The sequence below is a fragment of the Botrytis sinoallii genome (genome assembly GCF_014898435.1).
Source record: "Botrytis sinoallii strain Bc 23 chromosome Unknown BSIN_003, whole genome shotgun sequence".
NCBI lineage: Eukaryota > Fungi > Ascomycota > Leotiomycetes > Helotiales > Sclerotiniaceae > Botrytis > Botrytis sinoallii.
The window spans coordinates 2,566,580-2,578,735 of record NW_024066030.1 but is presented as its reverse complement, the minus strand read 5'-3'; the positions used below and the strand labels follow the sequence as shown (position 1 = coordinate 2,578,735).

General features: G+C 40.8%; 3 protein-coding genes across 3 annotated transcripts; 2 read left to right on the top strand and 1 right to left on the bottom strand.

Moving 5' to 3' along the window:
• Positions 1-1,315: 1,315 nt before the first annotated feature.
• On the bottom strand, positions 1,316-2,676 carry EAF02_002423 (uncharacterized protein; the record flags this gene model as incomplete). The annotated part of the gene is made up of 5 exons (XM_038898471.1): positions 1,316-1,847; positions 1,902-1,963; positions 2,009-2,372; positions 2,423-2,552; positions 2,602-2,676. 5 exons carry the CDS (start codon positions 2,674-2,676, stop codon positions 1,573-1,575), a joined length of 906 nt encoding a protein of 301 aa, XP_038762163.1. The 3' UTR covers positions 1,316-1,572.
• A 3,074-nt stretch (positions 2,677-5,750) lies between these two features.
• EAF02_002422 (uncharacterized protein) lies at positions 5,751-6,848 on the top strand (the record flags this gene model as incomplete). Its single annotated transcript, XM_038898470.1, has 3 exons — positions 5,751-5,798; positions 5,863-6,722; positions 6,779-6,848. The coding sequence occupies 3 exons, from the start codon at positions 5,751-5,753 to the stop codon at positions 6,846-6,848; spliced, it is 978 nt and encodes a 325-aa protein (XP_038762162.1).
• A 2,973-nt stretch (positions 6,849-9,821) lies between these two features.
• Positions 9,822-11,179, top strand: EAF02_002421 (uncharacterized protein; the record flags this gene model as incomplete). Its single annotated transcript, XM_038898469.1, has 3 exons — positions 9,822-9,847; positions 9,940-10,879; positions 11,162-11,179. The coding sequence occupies 3 exons, from the start codon at positions 9,822-9,824 to the stop codon at positions 11,177-11,179; spliced, it is 984 nt and encodes a 327-aa protein (XP_038762161.1).
• Positions 11,180-12,156: the final 977 nt, after the last annotated feature.

The following is a 12,156-nucleotide window of genomic DNA, read 5'->3' as shown; positions in this document are numbered from 1 at the left end:
CAACGATGGGGATCTGGTCATACCATACGTTTTCTAAGTTGAAGTAATTGTACTGGCCCGGAGACTACTCATTGGCTAATATATATTAATGAAAGAGTAGCGCCAGGACGAGAAGCTTTTCGAAATCTTGAGCTTAGATTAAGTATTGATTCAAAGCTCTACAATACTACAATAGAGGTAAGATGGGAATTGCACACACATTCAAGGTTTCTTGATGCATAAGATATCCCGGATCAATCCCACCTTTCGAAATCGCATCCACAAGAAGCATGAATAGTTCCTTCATGATTGTGATGTAATACTAAGAACGAGATTGACAAGTCTACATGGTTGTACACTTTCCAAAATCTAAATGAAAAAAAATTATTCGCAATATATATCACGAGTACATAAGCTCATAATAAAACAGTAAATCAATAGATACACTTGCACCTGATCACTAGTCCTCTTGATTCCGGTTTCGATTCACCATCACTGTAAGTCATTTCTTGCAAAGTCCCAAAAATGGCTCCGCGATATGAGCCGATACTCTCGAACCTAGTGGTTTGGGTGTGAAGCACTTATATTCTTCCCTCATGCCAACACCAGATTTAAGTCGAGGCGAAGGATGGGAAAATTATTTCTGGGTAGCGTGTCATTATAGAGAAAAAAATGAGGAGGTTCTAATCAGCAGAATTTGTAATTCACAATAACTTTGTCAAAGGTACTTTATATGCAATGAACCGCTTGTTTGAAATATACTAGACCTGGCCTGCTTTTAACTTATCGCTGCTCATTGATTCATACCAAACCAAAGACCGATTTCCTGAATTAGGTACAACTAATGGATCTCGGTGTTTTAATTAGTATATAATAGTGTTACCGGAGCTGATATGAAGATTATTCATACAATACATACACTATTATGTATTTTAGTTAACGATATCTATGTCTATAGATATTATATGAAAGAGACTGTACTACAGATATAACACAGGAAGTTCTATATTTGAAGCTGAAATTTAAATATTTCAAGTCCCCCTTTCCTTATCAGGTATGTGGTTCATTTAAAATATATAGATTCCTATACTATTTAGTGTATTTCAATATATTATTAGCACTATTCAATGTTATTAGGATATGAAATGTTCTCAGTGCAGTACAATTCAATAATAAATATTGGAATATCTTCATGGATATCAAACTGCCCCACTGAATTGAGGCGTAATTGAGATACGGAAAATAATAATCACAACACTGATGGACAAATTAATGCACAATTTCCTAGGGAAGATTCTTTTCCTATTCAAACAGGTCTTCTATAATGGTAATCTATGTTCAAAAAAGCTTCGACATCAAAAGGATATCTGAAGCAAGTCAAGCTTAAATAGAAGTCGACATGGCACTAGTATAATTTAAGCGTTATTGGACAGTACTGTACTGACAGTATGTCGAGGAACTGACCTCTATCAATGGAGAAGAAATAACCCCGCATCAAGCACCACGAACTCCATGGCAACCATGTACCAAATCATAAATCATCTAATCATGTATCCCAAAACCTCTATTCTATACGCCAATTTTCTACCCGGTCTACACGAGCGAATGGGCCTCGATCTTAGCATCATCCTTTTTATCTCCCATATAATCTATTTTCTCCTGGTGAAATTCAGGATCAGCCAGTATTTCTCTCGAACTTCTGTACTCGATTTCATTGTGGTTCATTATTTTTGGGGTCGGACTATTTTTTACTTCGATGTATGGTTTGGGAGCTGTTCGGAAGAGGGGTCGGAGAAATGGTATTGAGGATGTTATAATGACAGTGCAGTTTTCTACTGCGCACCATATAATATAGGTAACCGAAGTAACTATTATATTGATTAGATTTGACTGTTCAATGTATACAGGCCATTTAGACTTACAGGTAATATCATCGTTATCGCCCATTGTGCAGTAGGTCCTGATGACTGCCGCGATAAAGGCACTAAGATGATTAGCTAAGTTTTGATAAATCGGAGAAGAGACTTACAAAAGGCTGACTCCCAACAGAAATGATAAGAGAAACTTCAAATGCAAGGAAATATGAAGATTAATAACCATTGCAACCGGTAGAATTGTGAGAGCAAGATCTGTTAAGGAACTGGATGATCCTTGAAAATAGCCAATAGCTGCTTGTGTTCTCATGCTCCAACATTGGTCTTCATGTCCAACACGATCCCAATTGTAAGAAATATCGGAACACTCGAAGAATATTTGGACGAGTGCCATTAGATTTATAATGGCATTTTGGGCAATGAGAAAGTAGAGAAATCGTCTTATATTCTGCTGGTGTCCAAGTATTCGTAAGAGGTAAACAGCGAACGATATTCTACCGAGTGTTGGTGATATGATACCTGCAAATGATTTAGCGATGGGTCAACTCGACAATTTGAAGAAGACTTACCGAAAGGCTCTCCAATAAATTCAGCTCTCATAGCCATCGCGGCTTGGGTCTCGGTAAGAAACATAACATGTCTTCCTAATCCGAAGGTTATACCCCAAGTATTAAGTGATATATGACAAATTCCAGAAATCTTAGGATTTTGTTAGTGTAGTACTAGAGAAAGGGAATTGATCACATACCATAGCAAGTATAACCAAGAGGTCCTCAAGAGCAAATGCGAGATGGTACTTGGCTTTGGCGATTAATCTCAGCATTATTAATATTCCAGAAATCCCGTATAGAGGCCAACATATTAGGAGTAATCGGGATGCTAAAATTGATAAGTGCTTTGTACAAATTGATGGCATTCAAGACAATTACCTATGGAACATCCTTAAGGCTCCCTGTCGACTCCATGAGGAAAGTGTATTATCAGAAGATGGAGGAATATTATTTTATCGTAACGCGGATGCCATTGAAGCGTATTAGCAAGCAGTCATGGTAGATAGAGAGTGAGACAATATCACGATAAGATCAAATAGGTATGGGGATTGAGATGTACTTAGATGCAATGCCAATATTTGCCAACAATTTAGGGCGGTTCTACTAAGACGTGAAATAAATCAAACTCCTATGCCAAACCATCCATGAAACACGTAGAATCTTCCAAGAAAAATCATAAGGCTGCTTCGTAAATGGAGGAAACCTTATGTAATTATTGTTCATGTGAGACAATTAAGAGACCAAATAGCTTGAGACGATCAACGTTGCACAGGTCTGAGCGCAATTAATTATGCCATCCAGGCCCATCCTAATTGTTTCCCCGCGAAAACAAACTTTAAGATAAAGACCCAAATTTGCAGAGCATAATGACGTTCCAAAGTACAGATAGAGAGCATTAGCTATCTGGACTAAATCGCTTGCAAAATTTACAAAGTAGGGTCGGAATTTCGTGTGTGATATCTTTTTGCATGAAATCACGAGAGAGGCGTAGCATGGCTACTAAGTAAGATTTCTGTTAGAAAGATCTCGAGTTCATGCGAGTGAGATATCATAAACAACAGCAAATAGCAAGAGCGCAAACGGGACTTCTTGTTAGCATAAATGAATTGAATTAATTGGACACCCCGAGGTGACGCCCTAAGTTGTATATCAGTCAGGCTATGCTGTTGCTCAATCAGGAAGATTCGTGAGGATGGACTTATTGGATGAGACTATGTTGTCGATCATCAACTGGAACAATCATCCCAAGTATATTTCGACAAGGTCATTTGAATACTGGTCAAAGATTTAAAGTTGCATAGAGTGCTTGGACAGGTGTTTAGATCGAAGCATTCGGGATATTTTCCGCATCTGGACAAGCTCGAAGAAGACATGAAAAACTTTATATATAGAAACAGAATGAAAACACAGTGAGAGATCTAGATGTCTGTTGCCGATGAAAACAAATCTGAAGTGCTGCAACTAGTACACTCGCCTACTAAGGCTCGTGTTTCATATATTGTGTGAGTACTTCGCAGGCTCTTCTTGTTACCAACAAAGAGAAGACGAAACACGATCTTGACCGAGTAATAGATTAACGCAGTAATGATAATCAATGAGAGGAAATCTTCAGATGACATATGTAAGTGCTGCCAACTCCCTCATAGAACCAATCAGTTGATGATCGATCAGCATTAGATCAGAGCTTCACGTTATTGCCACGTCTGAAGAGTTTTCCAAGGGTATCGAACTGAGAACCTAAGTTTGAGAGCTGCACTGATGCAGTCAAATTTTAGGCAAGGACCTTCAAGAATTACAGCCTTTGAAAAGTTGGAAGAAATTGTGTTGGGAAGAATCAACAACAATTTGCAAGCAAGATAATCATGAGCCAACGCCACGATTCCGAAACCGATTGATCACGTGATTCAAGCGTCGATTCTCTCCAAAACGCTACCCTCCAGACCCTGACCTACAGTACAGCAAAGATCACATAGGACGACTTCAAGGTCATCCAGATGACATTAAACTATGCGAACATAGCCATGGATGATTTATGCCACACTCTTTGAGCTATAATGCAATCGCTGAATTGCTAACAACGCGACATCACATGTTGCATTCCCAAAGCAAAGAGGCGTGCATATACGATTATGGACATGAGATGCGACACTGTTTCTATCATCTTACTTGAAGATGGAAGATGCGTTTGATAAACACGTGCTTTAGCATGCGATTGCCTTGCTAATTCCCTATCATCCTTCAGACGTCATGCTTTCGACATACTTCAAAGGGATTTCAACATTGGTCTTGGAATGGGGTGAATTGTGTCCAAGTATCCACTTAATAATAAGATTTGCACAGCCACATTTGCTAGTGACAAATTTTGAAACTACCGATCGTCAGATCTAAGCTAATGATTGGTCGGCCTTACAGCCACATGATTGAATGACGTTAGAGTAATTTGCGCCACATATGCTATGACGACTTTAGATTAGGTTGGCATTTATGGGGCATTGCTTCGTACGACCTGACCTACCAAGTTCATTCAGGGAAGAATCCAGACGAGAAAAGTTGGTTTGAGGTTGGAGATGTGTAAGTTCCCCGGTTGGTAGTTGTGGCACTGACACTGGCAGGTGTGGCTCTGTGGGATGATGGGATGGCGGGAATACTGGACTGGGTGAGTAGTGGGATTCAACATCAGGAAGCTTCTTATGGATTGCAGGTAATTTCCAGCTTTACAAACTCTAATAATATACGATAATCTCGTAAAGGTTCCTACCGGTCGTCCATTTCTTGCGCAAGTTGCGCGGCTACTCAGCTACCAAGTACTCTACTTTTTTTGACAGTGTGGGATGGCCCACTTTGACTAACTGAAATATTTGATAGGTCACAATTTGCGAGAGTTAATCAATTTAGCTTGGCCCCTTACAGAAAACCTGAAAGTTTGTTTAAAAACGGGGATTTGCGGGGTACGGAGGTCAGGAACAGGTCAATATGCTTACTTGCATGCTTTGGTACAACTATTCCTTGTTATGACGGCAGCAAGGTGGTCTTACAATTCCCATTCCCTTTGCCTTTCAAACGGGGAAGTGGAAGTGGGAGTGAATTCTTTGTTGGATTGGAACTTTCCCATGCCTGGGTATCTCCCTCAATATGACGTCACAAACAGGTTTATTGCCTCTTCATTCATCGGTTCTGAAGCATTTGAGGTCCTTAGATTTATTATATAAGGATTACCTTCTACCTCCCAAATCCTCTTTCTTTCTTCCATCATCAACAAACATACAAACCAACAGATAACAACTTCAAATCAAAACAAACCACAACTACTTTTTACTTTAAACCTTCAAACAACACTACATTCAAAATGACTGGAGAATCTACTGTACAAAAGGTCAAGGATGTCCTTCACATCGTATGTATTCCCTCTCTTCTCTCATCTAGGATACCTCAATCTAACAGCTTCAGGTTCCCACAAGGACAAGGACCACACCACCTCTAGCACAACACACAACACCACCGGTACTACTGGCACACACGTTCCAGGTACCACTCACAACACTGCCGGTACCACTGGCACCCACATCCCAGGCACAACACACACTGGCCATGCTGAGGGTTCTCACGGACCTCACAGCTCTGCTGCCGCCAATGCCGCAGATCCAAGAGTCGACTCTGATCTAGACGGAAACCGTCTTCCAAACAAGACCTCTGCTGGTTACGGTACTCAAGATGCAGCCTATGGCACAACTGGTACTCACACTGGTACTCACACTGGTACTCACGCTGGCACTCACGCTGGCACTCACACTGGTGCACATGTCCCAGGCACTACTGGCCACCAAGCTTATGGACACAGTGGAACAACCGGCACCACCGGCACCCACATTCCAGGTACAACTCACACTGGACACTCTGAGGGTTCCCACGGACCTCACAGCTCATCTCTCGCCAATGCTGCTGATCCAAGAGTCGACTCAGACTTGGATGGAAACCGTCTTCCTAACAAGACTTCTGCTGGTTACGGCACTCAAGATACTTACGGCAGTGGTCTTACTGGCTCAACCGGTACTCACCACCAAGGTACAACCGCTGGCAACACTGTCGGAGGAACTGGTTTCGGTGGAGGAATCTCCCACAGCACAAACGCCGGTCCTCACAACTCCAACATTGCCAACGCTGCTGACCCAAGAGTCGACAGCGATTTGAGCAACACTGGTAACCGCCACGGAGCTTCCACTGGTCACTCCGCATTCGGTGTTTCCGGTTCCCACGCCACTCCCGGCTCAGGAACTGCTCAGAACACTGCTGGTCCACACAACAGCGACTTTTTGAACAAGTAAGCACATTTCTACCCCATAGTATTCTTGAACATACACTAACAATACTCCACAGGGCTGATCCAAGAGTTGATGCCGACCTTGATGGTTCCAAGACCTTGGGAGGAAACAAGACCTACCAGTAAACCACATGTACAATAATACCCCTTGCTGAACGCGGCATGAATTTGCGATACCCGAGGATTGAGCATACCCGCGTAACTGGGGGAGCTTCTATTATCTTCACACGATTGTCAGTTTAGGCTTTGGGTTTTCTTTTGTCAGCATATGATGGATGGAGGGATAGGATAGGATGGTGGCATGGGAAACTTAATAGTTTTACGCATGATTTTATGAGTTACGAAATGATAATAATCACTTCTTAATAATTTCTTCTTTCATCATGTGATTGTGAACTTGAGTGGATCAACATGTTCTTTTTTATAATTGTTAGGTGAATATGAAGCAGTCGCTAGAACAGTTATTGACAACTAACCTATGGATTTATCTATCAGTCAATCCCCTTCTCACTTTCCAGCCACATCACTCTACCCTCTCACTAACATATCCATATCAAACACCTCCAAAGCGCACCTTCACAATCACGAGCTTTTCTTCTTTCCGCTCAAGAAGCTTCTGTTGCAACAATATCCCTCAACCATTCGCGGATAGTATTAAGCGCCACTCTCGACTGGTTCGAAAAGTAAAGCGACATTCATCACTTGAGCATATAAATCATGAGCTCCAACAATCACGAACATAGAGAATAGTTCCCCATCTATAATTATCCCTCTTGGTTTTACTAAAAGATTTGTTATCGCGATCGCTACTTTATTCGAAAAGATTGAGATTGCAGTCAGTATCCTATAAACGGCATTACCGATCATATCGAGTATTTAAACCGAAAAATATCTACTTTTGCCTGAGTTACCACTACTAGGTACTTACCCATCCATCCTTTACGGAACGTGAATAAAACCCTGAAAGGAAAAAAATTTAAACACGGCGGAAGTAATAAGTGAGTGAAAGATGTCGGTTTAAAGTTACAACTGATAAGGGGGAATTAATATCATTTAGTCTCCGACTAAGAAAAAGCCGGACAATTTACTAATTAATGACAGGTAGCGAAACGTTTTGAAGTTCTACTAGTAGTTAGTTAGCTGACTGTGGCTGGAGACTTAGTTTTAGTCTGAGGAAGAAAACGTGCGAGCTAATGTTAGTGAGGACGCTAGAAGGGTAGGGTTGAGGCTAAGTGTGCAGATGGAGCTAGTAACTTTTGGGAGGATGGGAGAGAATGGGGAGTACAGGGATGTTTTTGAAGTTTGTGATGGGGAGGTCAAGGAGGTACCAGGTTGGAATTGAGGAGATATTGTTCTGGTAGGTTTGCTGATGAAAGTGGTACTTAAAGTACACTCGCTAGGAGCTCATTTCGGGTTGTGATGAATGGTCCTAGTGCCCAGGTATTACTTTGAGGTAAAGCGATGTGGTGTAATAAATTCTTTTGATAAAGCTCAGAGGAGTTCGATAGTTGGTCATAGATTTGATGGATTCAAGGAATCAGACAAATCTGCGAAAGTCTACCTCCAATTGTATGGTCTTTGTGACTCTCCTGCTAGCTGGTTCATAGATTTCAGTGATACACTTAAGAATCTAGGATCGAAAAGCGACTTTATCGTTTATCAATCTAGAATAAACCGATGTCTTGCTTATATCTGGGACAAAAAAGACTCTTAATCTTGCCAGTACGAAAGAAAGAGTATGCAATTTCCATACTCCCGAACACAGGTTACACGGGATCGAGAGAAAATGCTTAGAAGACTTAACGCAACAGTCTCGAAGCAAACGCAATATTGCATGGGAATATAATGGTAATCTCCTGATATCTTTTTTTTTCAGGGTGTAATCACGACAATTAAGAGTTTAAGACAGAGTGAGTAGGATTCCAGAAGCGATGAACTTCGCCATCACAACGTGTTTAACAAAATCAGCGCCTGATTGATCATATCCAATTTGCCTTGATTACATAGACAACATGATATATTGTGGGGTATTCATATACTAAGTGTGACCTAGAATAGTGCCGAGAACCTCGAATCAGAGTTTCACCAGATTTTCTGATGCCAACCCTATCGACTACCTACCTAGCATTCAACAACAGTCCCTCATTTTAATCGCCTAAACACAAATGAACTTCAATTCACTTCCTCTGATTTCTCCATACACCAGTACTACCATCTTCGTTCCGCGCTCTAAATTGGGTGATCACTTTGATGTTTTTCAATTTCATTTACTCATTAAACTTTTGATCACCACCTCCTACGCACACCGAGATTCAAAAAGTGCTCTCGAGCAGTCTAATCCACGCTGTTGTGTATACGCTACGAACCGAATGCAGTGCTTAATATCAGGACTGTTAGGAAACAGTTAAACTACATCTAAGGATGGATTTATATGGCCTAATGATTGCATATGTATTATTATACAATAATCCTAGACCCGTTTTCTGCATAGGGGCAGAAGGGTGGGAGAATTCTCTTCACTAAGTAAGCGAAAGATAAACAATGAGGAGAGAGAAAGGAAAGGGAATTACATGATAGGTTCTGAAGCAACCTGTGCAACGCGCTTCATGTTGAAATATTCAAAGCGTTAAGTTCGGGAGGTACTCGTTCCCTCGTTGGTGATTGATATATCTCAAAATCGCCAAATTTATTTTCGATTTTTCGTTCATATTTTGAATCTTGATATTTTTTGATACACTGACTGAGTGTCCTCATGTTATTCTCTGACTGTGAGGAGAACATACACTTGTATAATTTCATCTCATCGTTACGTTTCTTTCCATAATGAGATGAAAAGGATTGCAGGTTAGTTCCTACCTTGAGACCGTTGTAAACAGTATCCATATCGAATCCCTCTCACTTCTCGTTAATGCTACGATCAATGTGTAACCACAAAAGTAATACTACATCAGTACATTAGTAGCATTAATTACATTCTAGAACATTCATATCATAATAACAATAAGTAGGTTAGATCCGATTATCCGGTCTCTAGGATGATAAATTATACTATTGCTGATCAAGAAAGCAGCAATTACTACATCTGTACACGTTGAGAAAATGGTACTTTTCAAGTCTTCCAATAGGTACGTCATCTGTATTCCACGCTCAAACAAGGGGATTCGTTTTCAGGGCTTAAAGTAATTATGCATATACATTTCCTAATCTCCACACACAGATTCTCCATCCTTCCCGTTATACACACACACGACATCGAAGACGAAAGCGATTCGACCAACGAGTCCGCATCCCCAATTTTATTACCATCGAAACATAAGAATGAATCAAGAAACACCTATTCCCACCATTCTACACACAAGCCATTCCACACCAAACTCCCACCATTTCTGAGAATACCCCGCGAACTACGATGGACAATTTTCGACGCCCTCGTAGCGTCACTTACCGAAATCGAAATCAGTCCTTCCTTTATCGATACATTCCATGCTCTTCGTCTCAGCACCAAAGGTCTCCGAGAAGAGGTTATCGAATGGCAAAGGAAGAGACCCGATGTTATGAATATATTCCCCTACGGCTGTTTTCTCCCCCAGCACACGACATTTATTCTGAAGATCGATCAACGTTGGAAAAAATTCGTCAAGCACAAGACTGTTTCCGGATCCCACGTGACGTTTAAGAGCGGCCCCAAGTCTAAAAAGCTAAATGAAGGGCTTCTCCCCAGAACAAAAGCTATCAAATACATGACGAGAGAACAAGCATGGTATAGTTTCTGTCGCGCAGTAACAGCACCACACATGGCAAAAATCCATCTCAAATTTGAGATCTCATTACCCGAAGAATTTGGACCCATCAGTCAGGGGAATGGATTAAGTCCCATTCCGCGCGAAGAATTATTCCAAGCGCTAGCTGCTTCGAGATATCAAGAAGGCTCATGGGCATCTCAGCACTTGTATCTGCGCGGGACAATGGATCAACTGGCTAGTATGTACAAAACAGACACTCTTGCGCAAATTGGAGATATGGTGCAAATTGTACAGAAAGCACAATTTGACGCGGAAACATGGACTGTGTTTCGGGATGATCGGTGGGGGGTGGAGGATTACGAGACGCTTTCGTATCCGTTCGATGCGACGTATTGGGAAGATGAGAAATATAAGGTATGTGAGAAGGGGAGAGAGGGGAAGGATGTGTATGAGTATGGGGGGAGAGTGATGGAGGCGGTGATTGAATGTGCGCAGGATATACGGAGGGGTCCGCCGTTTGTGGTGGCGTCTTCGATTTCGCCTCGGGGAATGAGGAGGATGCTTTTGTTTTTACGAGGGGTTGGTTGCAGGGGACTACGGCTTGTTTGTGAAAGGGTTGTGGGTATGGGTTTGGGTTTGGGTTTGGGTCTGGGCGGAATAATTAATAATAACTCAATAACTCAGGTATGGAATTAGAATGAGGAACAGCGTTGAGGGTTCAACTTTCAAGCGAAAATTTGGGATCTTGTAAGAGGGGTGAATGAATGAATACCTACTTTATACCACAGCATTAATGATCAATGGTTAGATACTAGATAGATACCTAGTTTAATGAAATCATAAACTTGGGTACGATTCGTCTGAGATGAATTTTATATGATACTTTGTGAAGAGATGGGTATATGATCGTCTATTTCATCTATCTACATAATTGATATAAGATTTTGAATGAAATTTACAAAACGGTTATAAATGCAAATCCAGATCCAAACAATCCAAATCCTCACACAAACAATCCACATCCAAATCCTCACACAAACAATCCAATATCCTTAATCCACCATACTCTCCTCTCTGACCCTCCCCATACTCTCCTCTCCAATCCTCCCTATACCCCAGCAATCACCCAGCAATCACCTAACAATCACCCAGTAATCATTATCACCTAACATAACAATTATATATATGCATCCCAATTCCAATTCTAACTCTAATAATATTCAATATAGAATATCCATCTATTTATTTATTTATCTATTTATCTATCTATCTACCTACCTAAAACACTAAAAGCACCGAAAGCACTAAAAGCACAAAGATATAAAATAGCCTAAACAGTTTACTAACAACCAAAAAGGTAAATAAATGATTGTGAGAATGAGAGTGAGAATGAGAATAACAAATATATAAATAATATAATACATACTACCTACCCACCCCCTAGATAACATCAGCAGTGATATGGTAAAAATTCGGATATCTACAAGAGATAACTTACTACCTAGTACCTAGTACCTAGTAGCGACAACAGAGAACGACAACAGAGAACGACAACAGAGAACGACAACAGAGAACGACAACAGAGAACAGCATCAAAAAACAACATCAAAAAACAACATCAAAAAACAACAATAATCAGAAATATCCCAAAACATCCCAAAACATCTCAAAAGACAGCAAGCGAGAACTAA